The 15,078-nt window shown below is 39.6% G+C and overlaps 1 protein-coding gene across 1 annotated transcript; it reads right to left on the bottom strand.

Moving 5' to 3' along the window:
- Window positions 1–4,859: 4,859 nt before the first annotated feature.
- Window positions 4,860–8,746, bottom strand: LOC115810091 (alpha-1-antitrypsin homolog). The gene is made up of 5 exons (XM_030772008.1): window positions 8,699–8,746; window positions 7,157–7,844; window positions 6,751–7,018; window positions 6,143–6,293; window positions 4,860–5,729 (listed from the first exon to the last, which is right to left on the bottom strand). The coding sequence occupies exons 2-5, from the start codon at window positions 7,830–7,832 to the stop codon at window positions 5,532–5,534; spliced, it is 1,293 nt and encodes a 430-aa protein (XP_030627868.1). The 5' UTR covers window positions 7,833–7,844; window positions 8,699–8,746; the 3' UTR covers window positions 4,860–5,531.
- Window positions 8,747–15,078: the final 6,332 nt, after the last annotated feature.

Genomic DNA, 15,078 nt, shown 5'->3' on the forward strand with positions numbered 1-15,078 from the left:
GCCCATCTTCACAGACCCCTCTCATCGCTGGTTTAGGTTACGTCATTTTTGTGTAGTTCCTTTACATTTACCATACGTCGTCACCAATATTTACTCCCCTGCTAAGTGGTGGAGCAAGATATATCACAGCTTTGGAATATTTCACCTTCTCCATATATTATGACTGACCACAGCACTCTGGCAGAGACGCCGACCTTATCTCACATGCTGTCCTCCATAGGGCCACACAGGCCTTTTCTTTCTGAACAAAGAGAACTTGATGTTTCTTGCAATACAAAGGATTGTATAGTTATAGCTGTTAATATAAACGATTACATTGATTCACCCCTATAATAATGAATATATAATTGCTACATTGTTTATCATGGTTGCTACAGTGGTTATCTTAAAGAAGAGTAATATTTCTCCAACACCAGCGAATAAATTTCTTATGTGACCTAAAAGATTTCATGCGAAATTTAAGCGTTAATTTGGATTAAATTGTTGGATGGAAACCCACTTAGTGTTGTTGTGACAGCACTATATTGTGCGTTTGTTGTGACAGGGCATGCGTTTTACGCTACTTCTGGTTAAAGTCTGCTTGATGAATAAAAAAGTGGCTGTATTTTGTGGTTTACTTCATATTCCATTTCAGTGCAAACGCACAGAACGGAAGATTGGACTGGCTTGGTTATTGAGTAGGCTACAGCTGAAATACGAAGGGTCTGACCCGTCATTCAGTTCAGCAGTAGGTTAAACAGAATGTGCAGGTTAGTGATGGACCGTGAAAGTCGTATCCGCTCACTTTTGCCGAGGTCCATCTGAAAATAAATTTCTGGCTGCGGCGCGTAGAGATGCCTATACAGACGGACCTGCTCACAGACTACTGTGTGTCTGCGTGGCACGTCTACAGTGTAGCGTGACACGCAGATTTCTCCCCTCTGCCTTTCTCCTCCTTTCGCTGGCAGTCTGAAGCGCATGAATGCTGAGGTGGGTATCACAGAACAATAACTGTTTTCTTCTTCTTCTTTTTTTTATTTAATTAAATTTAGAGCGTTGTATTCTTATCTCAACTGATGCAATATTGTTTTATTCAAAATGGCTGTGTTTTAAAGAGAAACTATTAAAGCATTGTAATTGTTATTTATTAAGACTTGTACTATGACTAAGACGGATAGGATGGAATACTAAAACCCTCTCTTTGTTGTAGAGTACAACTGGCTGTTGGTGCCATGAACTGACCACTGTTTTCCCCACGATTGTTTTTGTTAGTGCTGCTATTGTTCTGTTTTGTATTTTCACTGGAGTGTTGCTATCGCATGTTTATTTTCCTTGTTTGGTTTTGTTGTGGGTTTTCTTTGGCACTTTTTCTTTCTTCTTTTTCTGCACACACACACACACACACACACACACACACACAGTTGTCAACGTGCTCCTGTCATTGCACAAAGAATTGTATGTTCTGATATGCCTCTTTCAGTACAGTTTTTGTACACAACTTGACAAACTCAGCCATTTTTACTGGGTCAGTTTTCAGACAGGGCAACTACTACCATGCAATACATGCATGTGTCAGTGTGTGTTCTCTGTTTGTGTGTGTGTGTGTATGTGGGCATGTATAGTGTTACGTCACTACAGCCGTAACAATAGCAACAATGAATTGAAACTCAAGCTTGACACATTCTATTTATTGCATTGTGACACTAGCAAGCGATGAGTTTAGCCAAAGTCCAATTAAATAATTGGTTATCTGTGTATTGGCTATGAAAATATTTATTTTGAAAACAGTGGGTTTGCTGGGGTCAGCAGAGAAATTCTTCCTGAAAGAGTAATGTAAATAGCACGTGAAATGTGGGTTTCAGTAAAACAGATTACTTATGGCAGCAGAGTATTTAGAAAAGCAAGATAAGACATATTTCCGATACATGCAGGTGCAGGAGAGAGGTATACAAAATTGAATTACATAGAACAGAAATAAATGATGCAAATGTCATGTCCCGTCATAAGACCTGTCACATTTTTTTAACAGTCATTAACATTTATATTTGTTTTTAGATCACAGTCCAAAAACTGGGGCCAGGGACAGAGACATCTTTTCAAATACTTTTATAAAAATAAATAAACAAATAAATGAATAAAATGGTGAGATACGCTGAATTAATTTGTATCTTCACAACCAAAATTGCCAGTCTATCTCACAAAGAACTTGAAGCCAGACTTGAAGTCTTTAAGACACAGTTTTGTTGTTGTTGTTGCAATAATGGTTATGCTAGCAGTTATAGTAGGCAGGTGAGATGTTTTCTTCTGTCCAGTGACGACCTTGATCTCTATGGCGCTAATCCTGTTATTTAAACCCAAAACTGGTGTAGGGCAGTAAGGCTGTTCTAGAAAAACAGGTGAACAGGTTGCTATAAAGGATGTCTTTTCGATGGTGAAAAGGTAAATAAACGGTAACATTCTTGATATATACATTTTGAGTCATCTTTGTGGTATAGTGTGACGGAGCCGTCTTAGGCAAGGAGGCAGCAGGAGTCAAGATTGTGGTTTGTGATGAACACCCGGTGAATTAATTTTTGAAACCAAATGGGGCCCTGCGCAGCTCCTCCCGCTCCGGGGCTGACTCACGCACTGAATCTGCTTCCTCACTCTCCTCATATATTGGTGTTCGTCGACTTAGTTGCGACTGAAGCTGATGGAACTGGTGCTGGAGGCTCTTCCATCTTTGCTCCTGTCGGTAGCATCTCTGTTGAGGCGTTAATCTCTGGCGGCCTGTCTCTCCATGAGCACTTGCAGCATTCCTGCAAGTTCTGAGACAGTAGGGACTGAGGAAGACATGGCCTCAGTAGTGCTTGCTGCAACTGCTTCTTCCTCTGCATCATCTGCCATGGCACCGCTTCTTAAGATCATGCGCCCCTCCTGCTTTTGCTTAGGCCGCATCCCACTTCTGACACCAATTGTGACGGAGCCGTCTTAGGCAAGGAGGCAGCAGGAGTCAAGATTGTGATTTGTGACGAACACCCGGTGAATTTATTTTTGTGCCAATAATAGATATGAAAAAATGAAAGAAAAAAAAAACCAAACAAACCAAAACAAGAACGTATTTACACTATTCACAACAGAAACCAAACAAGACATAAATTCTGCTAGACTTTTCAATAATTCTCTTCTCACAAAATACACTCCTATAAACTTCCACCACCAACCAACAACATCCCACCCCGTCTAAAACAAAATGGAGGGCTTTTATAGTTAAAAACAGGATGTGACGCCCGCGGACCTCCTACGGAGTTCGCGGGACTTTTGTTTTAAGTACCTGAGGCTGTGACGTGCCAGTTTCTTTGGCGTCACTGCCACAACCTCACCTCCAGGAAGCATCACCCAGGTAAAGCTCTTACAATTAACAAACAATAAACATTTATACATAGACAACATAACCTAACGTAGCACTTTTAACGGTAAACGGAGGATAATGGAATATGCAAATGGATTCGTTGGCCAACTTTATCGGAAATGTTATAGAATGTTATAGAACGCTAACGTTAGTCTCTTTCTCTCTTATTTACAGATCAATCAACAAAGACATTGGACATCACAATCACGACAAAATCACAATAACAACAATCAATAAATATTTAACTTTAACTCAGTCCATGTTGTGTGGTGAATGTGTATGTTTGTGCGGTGAATGTATATGAACAGTTCGTGCCTGCAAACAGTCCATACGTGACGGAGAGTTGATCCGTCACATATAGACTTTTGACTTGTTTAAAGTGACTTGTGGAACGTGGCATTTTTTTCTCCTTGACTTGTCTTCTATAACCAGCTTGTTTGTTTTATGTCTGGTAAACAGCAATTTTTGGTCTTTGCAAAAATTGGTCGGAAATACAGTTGACAAAAAGCTCTTAGATCCTTAGGTATGCCACATGCTCCACAATTTTGTTACATAATAGTAATCCTCACAGAGGAGTGGTCATTCATTGCAATAAGAATGTCTCTGTCAACAGCATCAAAAGGTACAGTGTGGTTGAAAACTGAGACACAATCTTTCTGCTCAATTTCACTGTAAGATTAATTATTATTTTCACCCTTGTTATCTCAGTGTTATGATCCATAACTAGCCTGGAACTTTCCAACGATGTACTTATGGGTCGACCAGAAGGGGACAGGGAGGTTCCACCATAGTATGGTAGTAGAAAGCTAGGATTAAGGCACTGACCCTAGATCTCAACCTCCAAACCCTCAAATCCCAACTTCAAAACCTGAACTGCACAGTTAAACCAGAGAGAAGTTACTCATATTATATCCCTCAGATTTTCCAGGGCAAGACATCACAACTGGATGTGCTTCAGAAAGACTTGAGGGATCTTTATGAAAGGCGTTTGTCAAGCCTTACAGAAAATGTAGCAACCCTCAAACAATCTTATGATCAAGAATCACATAAAAAACAAAACAAAACAACAACAACAACAACAAAACACTTCACATCGTAAAATTGTACGAAGTAACTAATTGTAACCTTACCCTCCATTGTATTTGGAAAAAAAAAATCAAAAATCATACAAACCTGTTTCTGACCATTTTGAATGACGTTACACTTGAAGACTGAACTAAGACAATTCACTGTCTCTCATCTGGGTGTGTTTTAATTGAAATTCAAGTAAACTCTGGACAACACTGGTCTTTGATCTTCATATAAAGCACCAGCATAAAACCTTCATGAGAACTAAAGGGTTAAATAAAGTTATAAGAGAAAAAGGTATATACAGAAAATATGCTTTCACTTGAGTCATGTTTTTAATAATACTTGAGTTATGATTGTGGAGGACATTTTCTCTTAAGTAACAGCACTCACAAAATATTAATAGTACAGGAAGTAACTCATCGAACAGACAAAAATAAGATGAGGAATTTATTTAGGTTGTAGATGTAGATAGTCATATAAACATACATAGACACAAATGAAAATGTGTACACACTTGATCCAAGAATCATATGAAGATTCCCAGTCTAAAATGCCACACCTGTTGGGACCTCAACTCAATAAGGGACAACAGCTTATTACTCTACTCTACTTTTGTCTGTCACTTCACTAAGACCAAGGCAATTAAAATGGATTTGAACTCAGTATGTTAGAATACGCTTAGAAACTGAACGTGGAAGACAATTTCAATGTATTCCCACCTGGGAAATTTCAAGAGAACAGAATGTGAATATGACATATCACACTGTAAAAACAAATGATAATTTTACTCTAAATTTAGGTAACAGGGTAACATCACTATTAATAATACAAGAAGTAATATATATTGTATATTACCAGCATGGGGAAACAATATGGATTTGCAGATGGAGTATGTGTTGTACAGCTGACTAAATGTTACATTATAACAGAGACCTACGAGAGTTTTAAGTCTCTCTTTTACAACTCTGCCAGTTCTACACTTAATATTATAATTTTTGTTTGTTTGTTTGTTATGAAAACAAATTGCAGCAAAAACAAATCTTCAAGTTAACTCTATGTATATTTATTTTGATTAGCAGTTGAGGGGCACTTATACAGCAGTGGGGTCTGTGATCTTGCCCATGAAGAGGATAGTTTTGGTGCTGTCTTCAACAATCAGCAGGAGGAAGGGTCTGTTCAGGTTGATTCTCAGTCTTGGTAGTGCTGACATTAGCACAATCTCTACAGTGGTGGCAGCAGCTGCCTCAGTGCCTCTCTCATCCACTTTGAGAACTGCCTTATGTTCCACCTGGAGAATTTATTGAGAAAGAAACAGAGGTATGAAACATGTCAGTGTACTCAGAAACTCATGTCAACTGTCTTTTTCCAGTATAATACAGAACTTTATTATGGCTTGTAACATTTCTCCACAAAGGATTTAACTCTGATAGTGGAGAGCTAAAATCAGTGTAGTAATTTCTTCACTTGGAGGGCTAAACATTACTCAGAACATTTTGTGCCAACTGGGCAAATAAATTTATTTCTGTAGGAATCCAATTCTTACTGTTAACTCTTAACCCAACTCTCATTTAATCCTGCAGAATTGAGATTCTGTAGGAGGAGGATTGCCTACCCTGATTTAAGATTAACATGAAACCAGCAATTCGAAAAAAAGAGGACACAAAGAAGAGTTCTGAACAGTTGTTGAATTTTTTAATATACCTTTGAAACCATCAGCTTGTGTGACTCTGAAATTCCAGAGAGGTCTGCTGATTGTGAAAATGCATTGACCATTCCCATCTCCTGCAGAGTGTCAGCCAGGGAGTAAGTTGCTGACATGGAGAACTTGGGCACTGTCACTGGGAACCTTTCTCTAGGGAAACAGACAGTTTGACACATTTAAGTCCCAGATAATCTTGAGGATGCAATATCACTGCGATAAACTAGTGTGATGTCAAGGCTTCAAGGATCGTTATATTTTTTTTGCCAGAGACAATGTCTCAAACGATAACTCTAGTTTTACGACGAAGTCAAAATTAGCGCCAGTTAAACAGACATTACATCCAGTGCAAGACTGAGAAAATGATTCACAATTTTACAAAAGCAAAGTGATTGGCACTACAGGTGATTTCAAATCACTGTCTTTGGACACTTATATTGAAGAAGTACAAGAAAGAACCATTTCCTACAACATTACCCAGTCTTATGGCACAGAATCAAAACATATCTTTTATCATTGCTCCATACAGCTCAGAGGAGAGTTTCAAACTTTACAATTTGAAGGAGACTCTTTCCACACTTACTGGATTTTTTAAAGACTCCTGCCCTACCTCAAAAGACTGTCATGCCAGTGTTTGATCTGTTCTTTAGAGAGGAGCCCCTCCACCTCCTGCATCTTCCCCTCATCAGGAAGAAGGATCATCATGGAGGCATTGCCCTTGTATGGCAACATCAGGACAGTGGTGTGGTTGGCTTGGTCTATGTAATACTGATATAATCCATTCCTTGACATCATGTCCACTGTCACTTTGGTGTTTTCATCCACATGGAAATCGTCTTTATAAGTGCGTTTTGCATCAAAAGGTTTCTCCCATTTACCTGAAAGGAAAGAAATTCTAAACATACTTGAGCATTCCCAAAGATCCAAAACTTCAACAATTTAGAATTTCATAAATAATTATGTTCTTTACCTTTTCATTTTCACCATAGAGAAAACTAGCTACAATGTGAACGTACCTCTGAAAAACAAATAACTTATCAGCATCATGACAGTGTCTTTATCCACATCCTTAACCAAGTCAGTGATCATGTCCTCTGTCTTCTTGGCAATGTACTTATTGATCTCTTGTGCAGCCACATCAGGTTTGCTGAAATCAGCAGTGAAAGCCTCACTCTGATAGTAGTGTTGGGCATCCTGCAGGAACTTGTCAAGTGGCTTGAAGCCCTGTCTGATAGCTAGAGAACTGCCCATCTCCAGCTGAAAGGCGTCTCGGCTGTGGTTGAGCATGTGGAGCAGGTGCTCGTATCCCTCATTAACCTGTGCGGGCTGGAGGTTACTGTATTCCAGTACACGGTAGATCTCTGAGTGAGTCTGTTCCTTGGCGCCCAGTGCTAGCAGGGATAGTGCCATAGAGATGCTCACAGGACTGAAAAAGATGTTCTTGCCCTTAGAGTCAGGCAGGGCATTTAGCTTCCTGTACAGACTGAAAGCAAAGTCAGCATTGTGTGGGGAAAGCAGATGGCAGTCTTGGTGGGCACCCTCATGGCTAGGATGGTGCTCCTCCTTGGCGTGATGAAGGTGTTTGTGATGATCTGCAGAGTGGATGCAATGATCGTTGCTAGCTGGAGCTGCAGCACAGGCTATGACCAGCAGCAGGCCAAAGGTCAAATAACAAAAGAACTTATCCCACATTTTGCTCTCTACCTAAAGAGCACAAGACAGAAGAGACAGATACTCTTATCATTGGCCCTCTGCATGGTTCTTCAGTATAATGTAGTTTATAGAAGTTTATAGAAGTTTATAGAAGTCGATGTGCACAAAACTGAAATATATGTAAAATAACATGCTTAAATTATAAATCGTTGAAAGTAGTAATCATTTTATAAACACCCCAAATATTACACTGCATAAATGAAATGCCTACTGAGACAAGATGTCTTCTTTTATTATATTCTAGTCAAAAATACATTACCAAGTAAAACTAAAATTTTCATGCACAAGTCTTACTGTACTGATGGCCATTATATTGCATGAATGTCATTCATAGAGGTGTTCAGATTTGTAAAATGGTAGACAGTTTACTAAACTTACCTTGGATTACTAAAATATTACACTACTGACAACACAAATGCCTGCTGATGTGACTTGTCTTATATAGTTATACTTCATTCAGAATTCTAGTGGCTTATTATAAAACATATTGCCTTCTAGTTCTTTCTTAGGAAATAATGCAGAATATGGGGGCCAGTGGCCAGTGGACTCCTCTACTGAACTCCACCACTTGGTTCAGTGCGGTTTTGTAAGGCAGAGAATCTTATTTAAAACAAAAAACAAACCCTTATTGCAAATAAAATATCACTCTCTAGCCATTTACTGTATTTCTATGTAAAATATTGTGACCATATAATAAAACTGTGATCATCATATCTAATGAATCCCTGATCCCAGTTGAAATACTCCATTCATTTATTAGCTAGTGTTTGCTAATTTGAAGGTTCAGTTTCCTTAACGTGTTAACACGACACAGTATTAATGAAAATGATTATCAGATAACTTACCGTGGGAGCACTGTCTGCAGGAGACTGTCCCAGCCCGCAGTCGATCTGGCCATTTTTATACTCTTTCAAAAAGCAAAACCTGGCAAACATTACTCAACTTCCATTCTGTGGACCATGATTCAAAGTCTTAAAGTTATGTAACATCAGAGGTCATGTCAGACATTATGAGGGTCAGTGACAGAGGAGGTGAGATTGTTTCACCCCCCCCCCTCCCCCCCCCCAAAAAAAAAAAAAGAGAGAGAAGAAAAAACAAAATCATGTGAAGTCGTGTTATTTTGTTGCTTTGATTTGGTGTTGCCCCAATAAGTGGTTTTTTAAAATTATTTATTTATTTATTTATATATATATTTTTTTTTTGGCTGAGAAGTTATTTCTCAACATTAGTGTGGACAATTGGTTTACAGTTTGAACATCTGTCTTCGGGATGTCATTGGCACTTTCATCACGTCATGCACCAGTGTCAGGCCTCTGTCAAGAGTCAGGCATCTTGAGGATGGGAGAGGGAGAGAGGGAGAGAAAGAGAGGGAGAGAGACAGAGAGAGAGCTCAACAAATCTGAAATGCCTGTTTCAGTTTTTGTGCAAAATTTGACAGACTTGATCATACATTACTGGGCCAGTCTCAGCCAGATTCTTGTGATGACTGGATTGCTTGGCTTGGTGATTTTTGGGTGGAACATTTGCAATGCACCTCTCACTTTGTGCAAAAGTTCTTTCAGGACTACTCCTTCAGACAGGCAACAACTACCATGCTCCATTCAATTCATGTGTGTATATGTGTGTGTGGGCATGTATAACAATAATGAATTCAAAGTATTTCAAAGCTCTTAGCAGTGACTTGAATCATTCTGTCGATTGGATTGTGACACCGGTAAAGGATGAGCTTAGCCAAAGTCCAGTCAAACAAGCAGTCAGCTGTACATTGGCTGAGAAAATATTTATTTTGAAATGGGTTTTGAGTGGGTTTGCTGGGGTCATCTGAGAACATGTCTCTGAGAAACTCACATAATGAGCAAGAGACAAATTATACAGAGTCATGTCCTGATTCAAGACCTGTGACAAGTCTTTCAGAAATATTTTTCAAATGCATCTATTTTTAATTCATATTCCGAAAAATGGAGTGCGAGAAGGAAAAACAGCTCTTTAAATCGTGTTTTTAAATAAAGTGATCTCTCCTTCAGCAAAGGAAATTTCTTTTTAATTACCATGTGTGTCACTAGTCTGCATCCAAATGTACCACATAATGTTGGATTGAAAAGAGCTGAATGTCTTAAGATTTAAAATGGATTTTTCTCCAATATATATATATATATATATTATGATTCTATGACTGATTTTTTTGTGATAGTAGAAGAATGAACTGTTGACATCTTAGCTCCTGATTTCACAAATGTTTTTGTAGGTTTTCCAGAACACAATACATGACACAGAAATCTGTTTTCATGGAGTCTTTTACTTCATTGGATTACATGTATGATGTTGTTGTAATTTAGGAAGGTACACAAGCTAAATTATATGGCTTTCATGAACACACAAACAATCTTACTATTTCCTTTATTTTCAGCTTTGAATGTGATGATCCATTCAAAATGATGTCTTTGCTGCACTATGCACATCACATCAATTTTTTTTTACTGTTGTTCATTAATTTGATCAGTTAGTTTATTTTTATTACAAGACAGCATGTGCAGGTCAACTTTAAGACAGGGTACTAAAGATAGGATGGTGAAAGGGTGGGAAGAGGTGTCCCAGCTGTCTTTATATCTTGGACTCTTTGTAAGTTGCTTTCTGCGTGAGGTATTGACTGATTCACACTGTTACTGAGCCCCTGTTTTGTGTTGTTGTATTTTCCTAGTTTCTGCATATGACTTGCCTGTTTTGTCTGATATTTCATGTTTGGCCGGCCCGTGGCAAGGCCTTCTGTTTCAATGTAGGAAAGTTGCGACAACGGCACCTGAGGACTTTCACCTCAAGAGTATAGGAGCATATTACAAACCGGGAAGAAGGGCTCCCACAGTTAAGTTGGTATATTGAGAAGCAGAGACGTGATTTCAGTTGTACAAATAAAGGGTTATTGGTCACGAAAAATGAAAATGATGGAATGAAACTAAAATTACAAATGCCTTTATTGCCTCTTCCGTCTTAAAATACAATTCTAAAATGCCATCTTAAAGTAAAATTCTTCAAGCTAATAAAAAAAGTGCATAAAATAGCCAAACCACCTGGGGGGTAATATAATGAAACTAACTGGTGGAGGGTAGAAGGCTGACTGCAGGGGCTTTACTAAGACTAAGGGGAGAATGAACTACTCACCACAATGTGTGATCATGCCCGTGCTCTTAGCTTTACACACGTTGCCAAGTGAAGTGAACAAATATTGTGATTTTGCAACTTATCATGTCAAGCAGTGAATATAACCATGTGATGTGATAGGGGGATGGGGACCACTGCACACCCCTGTCGTCACAGCCGCAGAACACTCCATCAGGAACCTAACATAGAAACAAAACACCTCAACTGGAACAAGGCAAAAAGAGGAAATCACCTTTACAACTGGTCCTAACAGAAAAAAAGAGAAGAAAGAAAAGAATACAAACTGATAAACAGGACTAACCTCAAACCCAACACTTAAGGTAAAAACAGAGGAAAACATGAATGACAAAAAGAAAACCCCCAAAAACAAGGGGACTCAAAAGAGAGGAGTTAATCAAACAACATACAGTAAGTCGAGGGCAAAAGAAGCCAAGCAAATCTATGATAAAGACAAAACCAATTAGACACTCAGGTTGTAAGCTTGGATGAGAGGAGGTGTGTCACTATGGTGGCTGCACTAGGCCAAAACACAGCACAGGGAAAGCGGAGAGGAAACTTCCTCCAATTATGAGACATGCTCCTCTGGCCAGGGGAGAATGAATAGGAGTGAATTACAATTCTGTAGAAGCGAGAAAATAAAAGATGAGGAAACTGAGCTCTTGCAGGTCCAAAGTGAGATGACATCTCAGACTGAAGTAGTTTTAGTGGAGTAGAGTCTGGTCAGTGAGGAATCAGACAGTATCAGCAAGTGCCACTGGTGGTCAGGGAAATATGTTTCTGTCTCTGTGTTTTGTGACATGCAAAGTCCCAGGTACCTGAGACCAGAAGAGAATCAGGTGTAGTGATAGAATTGCAAGATTCACTCCAGGCCTAGATCTTTGGATCAGTGTACAACTCATTAAATATCATAGTGTTGTCTATAACAAATGTCATTCTTTTGTGACATGTCATTTTTTCTACTGAAATCATTACTTTCCTCTGGTCTAAAGCTCAGTGTTGTTGACCTTCACTGAGCAGCAGATGCTGAGACAAAGAAGTGTGTTTTACTGCTGGAGCTGGATGGATTTTCTGGCCATGTACACATTGAATGAATGAATGAATGAATGGATGAAACAATCTCTTATTTTTTGTTTTATCCTAAAACTTAAGTAAAAAAATTATCATGGTGTTTCTATTTTATTGAGAAGGATTGATGCTTTGTGACAATTATCTGACAGCCATATATTTGTTAAAATTTAAGAGTCATGGTGACACAGATTTGTGAATGGTGAAAGTGACTTTCTGAAGTTATCATACAAGCATATCTGTAAATACTTTTAATTAAATTATGTCCAAAAGCTGATGCAAGAGATACAAGTGAAAGCTGAGACAAGAGAAATGGTGCCCTCACATGGACAAATGAGGGAAGGAGCATTTCAGAAATGGTAAGATACAAACAGCATATTTGAGACTGTCTTTCATATCGAACCTAACCTCCACCCTAAGGTTAAGGTTAATATGACTAGTTATTTAGTTATTGGAAAGACTTCCTTCTGGTCCTCACTGTACTTTAATTGCAGCACATAACTTGGAAACGACATAACTTGGTTATCCCTCTGACTGTAGCGATTTGGCTTTTTTTTCCCAAGTCAGACAGACCATATCTCACAACAACTTAGTTCCAATTCATCTGACTCCCTCCTCTGATATGATTGTTCTAAGCTTGATAACCCTCAAGTTAGTTGTTATTAATGTAAGATAGCTTTCCCATAAGGCTTTGCTGGCCAGCGACCTGGTCAGTGATCTCAGCCTTGACATGATTGATTTGTGTTAATCTATGTTGAAGCCAGATGTTTTTTTTTTTCCCCTTTAAATGAAGCTTCACCCTCCAACTACTCCTTTTCTCATGCCGCTAAGGCAAGAAAGAAAGGAGGAGGTGTAGCTCTAATTTATAAAACTGAATTCTCTCCTAACATCCTTAGCATACCGAACTTTACCTCCTTTGAGGGGCTGTCCATGAAGCAATCCTGTACAACCTCATCTTTCCTTATAGTAGTGCTCTATCGCCCCCTGGAGCCCTATAGTCAATTTCTAGATGAATTCCCTGAATTTATCTCTGATATTATAACTAAAGTGAATAAAATCCTGATACTGGGGGATTTTAATATACACATCAATAACAATTCTGATTCTCATAATAAAGCTCGCACAGCTATTATAGGTGCTTTTGGCTTTAGCTAATGTGTCCACGAACCCACTCATTCCAATGGCAACACCTTGAATCTTATTCTAGCTCGTGGCCTAAATGTCTCTCACGTAATTGTATCTCCCTACTCTGCTACCCTCTCTGACCATTTTCTTATTTCTTTCCAGGTCACGCTCCCCTCCCCACCAGCCATCTCTATCACGGTCTGTAGCTGCCATTGTATCAATGCTTCCACCACTGCTGCACTTGCTGACCTCCTTCCTACTGCCCTCACCTCTTTCAATCATCAATTGGAGTCTTTGAACGACCTGACGGACAGTATAAATTCTGCCCTCCAAAATTGCATTAGATAAGGTAGCACCATTAATTATAAAAAAAAAATACGCGTAAATATTCAACATCCTGGTTTGATAACGATACCCGCGTGCTGAAGCACGTACCGAGGAGATTAGAACAAAACTGGCAAACCACTAAACTAGATGTCTGCTGCCTCACCTGGCATGATAGCCCGATAGTTTATAGGCGTGCCCTCTCCACGGCCTTCTCTGGCCCTCTCCTATTCTCCATTTACATGCTCCCTCTGGGCGATATTATTCATAGTTATAACATTAGCTTCCATTGTTACGGTGATGATACTCAGATCCTCTTACCGATCAAGCACAACGACTGTTCTGAATTGGTTAAGCTTGGGACGTATCTCTGTGCTATTAAAGGCTGGATGTAAACTCATTTTAAGTTTCCAGTTTATTTTGAGCCCAGTATTACTATTTAAAGTCTCAAAGGGCTTCACATGCCCACAACAAACAAAACAGTATGGCACCCCCTGACTTAATCCTCATGGGGGCAAGAAAACCCCCCCCCCCCAAAACCCAGATGTAACAGGGAAAAAAATGGAAGAAATCTTGAGAAGGACCACAGAGAGAGAGGAGACCCCTTCCTGGCCAGATAGATGTGCAATAGGTGGCGACCCAGCGGGAAATTACAAGTAATACAATCAGCAGAAAAAATAAAAACAACAAAATTCCACAGCTAAAAACCTTGGTGTGATCATTGACTCTAGTCTCTTACTAGTCACTTATATCAAGAACACAACCAAATCTGCCTTTTACCACCTCCGCAGTATTGCCAGAATTAGGGCCTTTCTAAGTATGGCTGATGCAGAAAGCATTGTTCTCGTATTCGTCATGTCTCACCTCGATTACTGCAATGTTCTGTACTCTGGTCTGCCTGCCGCTAATACCAGAAGTCTTCAGCTAGTCCAGAATGTTGCTGCCAGAATTCCGACCAGAGCGAGGAAGTTCGCCCAGATTACTCCTGTCCTGGCTTCCCTTCACTGGCTCCCAATTCATGCCAGGGCTGATTTTAAGGTCCTCTTATTAACATATAAAATTATACATGGGCTTGCACCGGCCTACCTGTCTGACTTAATTACACTCTATAACCCCCCCCAGATTATTTGCTACCACCATGCCTTTGCCTACTGCTCTCCCCTCCTCTGGAATAGTCTGCCTAATGAAATCAGAGAGGCAAACTCTCTTGATATCTTTAAAACCAAACTTGAGACTCATTTGTTCTCTGTAACCTATGTATAATATAATTTTGAATTGACCGTTGAGGGGGACTCTGTCTCTGCTGAAGGCTCTGTAAATTTTAGTTTAGTTTCTGCTGGTTAAGATGCCTCCAACAGTTCTCTCTTCTTCTCCCTCTCCTCTGCTCTCCTTCTCCCTCCCATCTGCTTTCTATCTTGAACGTGTTGTTTTCCTGTGTCTCGCTTCATGGATGTGGCTCCATCTTAGGTCGGCAGCCTGGCTTTGTCTCCTTGCCCTGCTGTCCCTGGCCCTACTTGCCCTGCGTGGCCCTGCTCCTCCTGTGCCTTCCACAGTC

This window comes from Chanos chanos, chromosome 4, assembly GCF_902362185.1.
Source record: "Chanos chanos chromosome 4, fChaCha1.1, whole genome shotgun sequence".
Taxonomy (NCBI): domain Eukaryota; kingdom Metazoa; phylum Chordata; class Actinopteri; order Gonorynchiformes; family Chanidae; genus Chanos; species Chanos chanos.

What these genes read in the sequence shown, in the direction of transcription:
- LOC115810091 (XM_030772008.1), bottom strand. Translation starts at nt 7,832, where the DNA reads ATGTGGGATAAGTTCTTTTGTTATTTGACCTTTGGCCTGCTGCTGGTC. An exon ending in TGGCATGACAGTCTTTTGAG is followed by an intron (nt 6,294 to 6,750) that starts GTAGGGCAGGAG and finishes CTGTTTCCCTAG; the next exon opens with AGAAAGGTTCCCAGTGACAG. An exon ending in ACAAGCTGATGGTTTCAAAG is followed by an intron (nt 5,730 to 6,142) that starts GTATATTAAAAA and finishes TAAATTCTCCAG; the next exon opens with GTGGAACATAAGGCAGTTCT.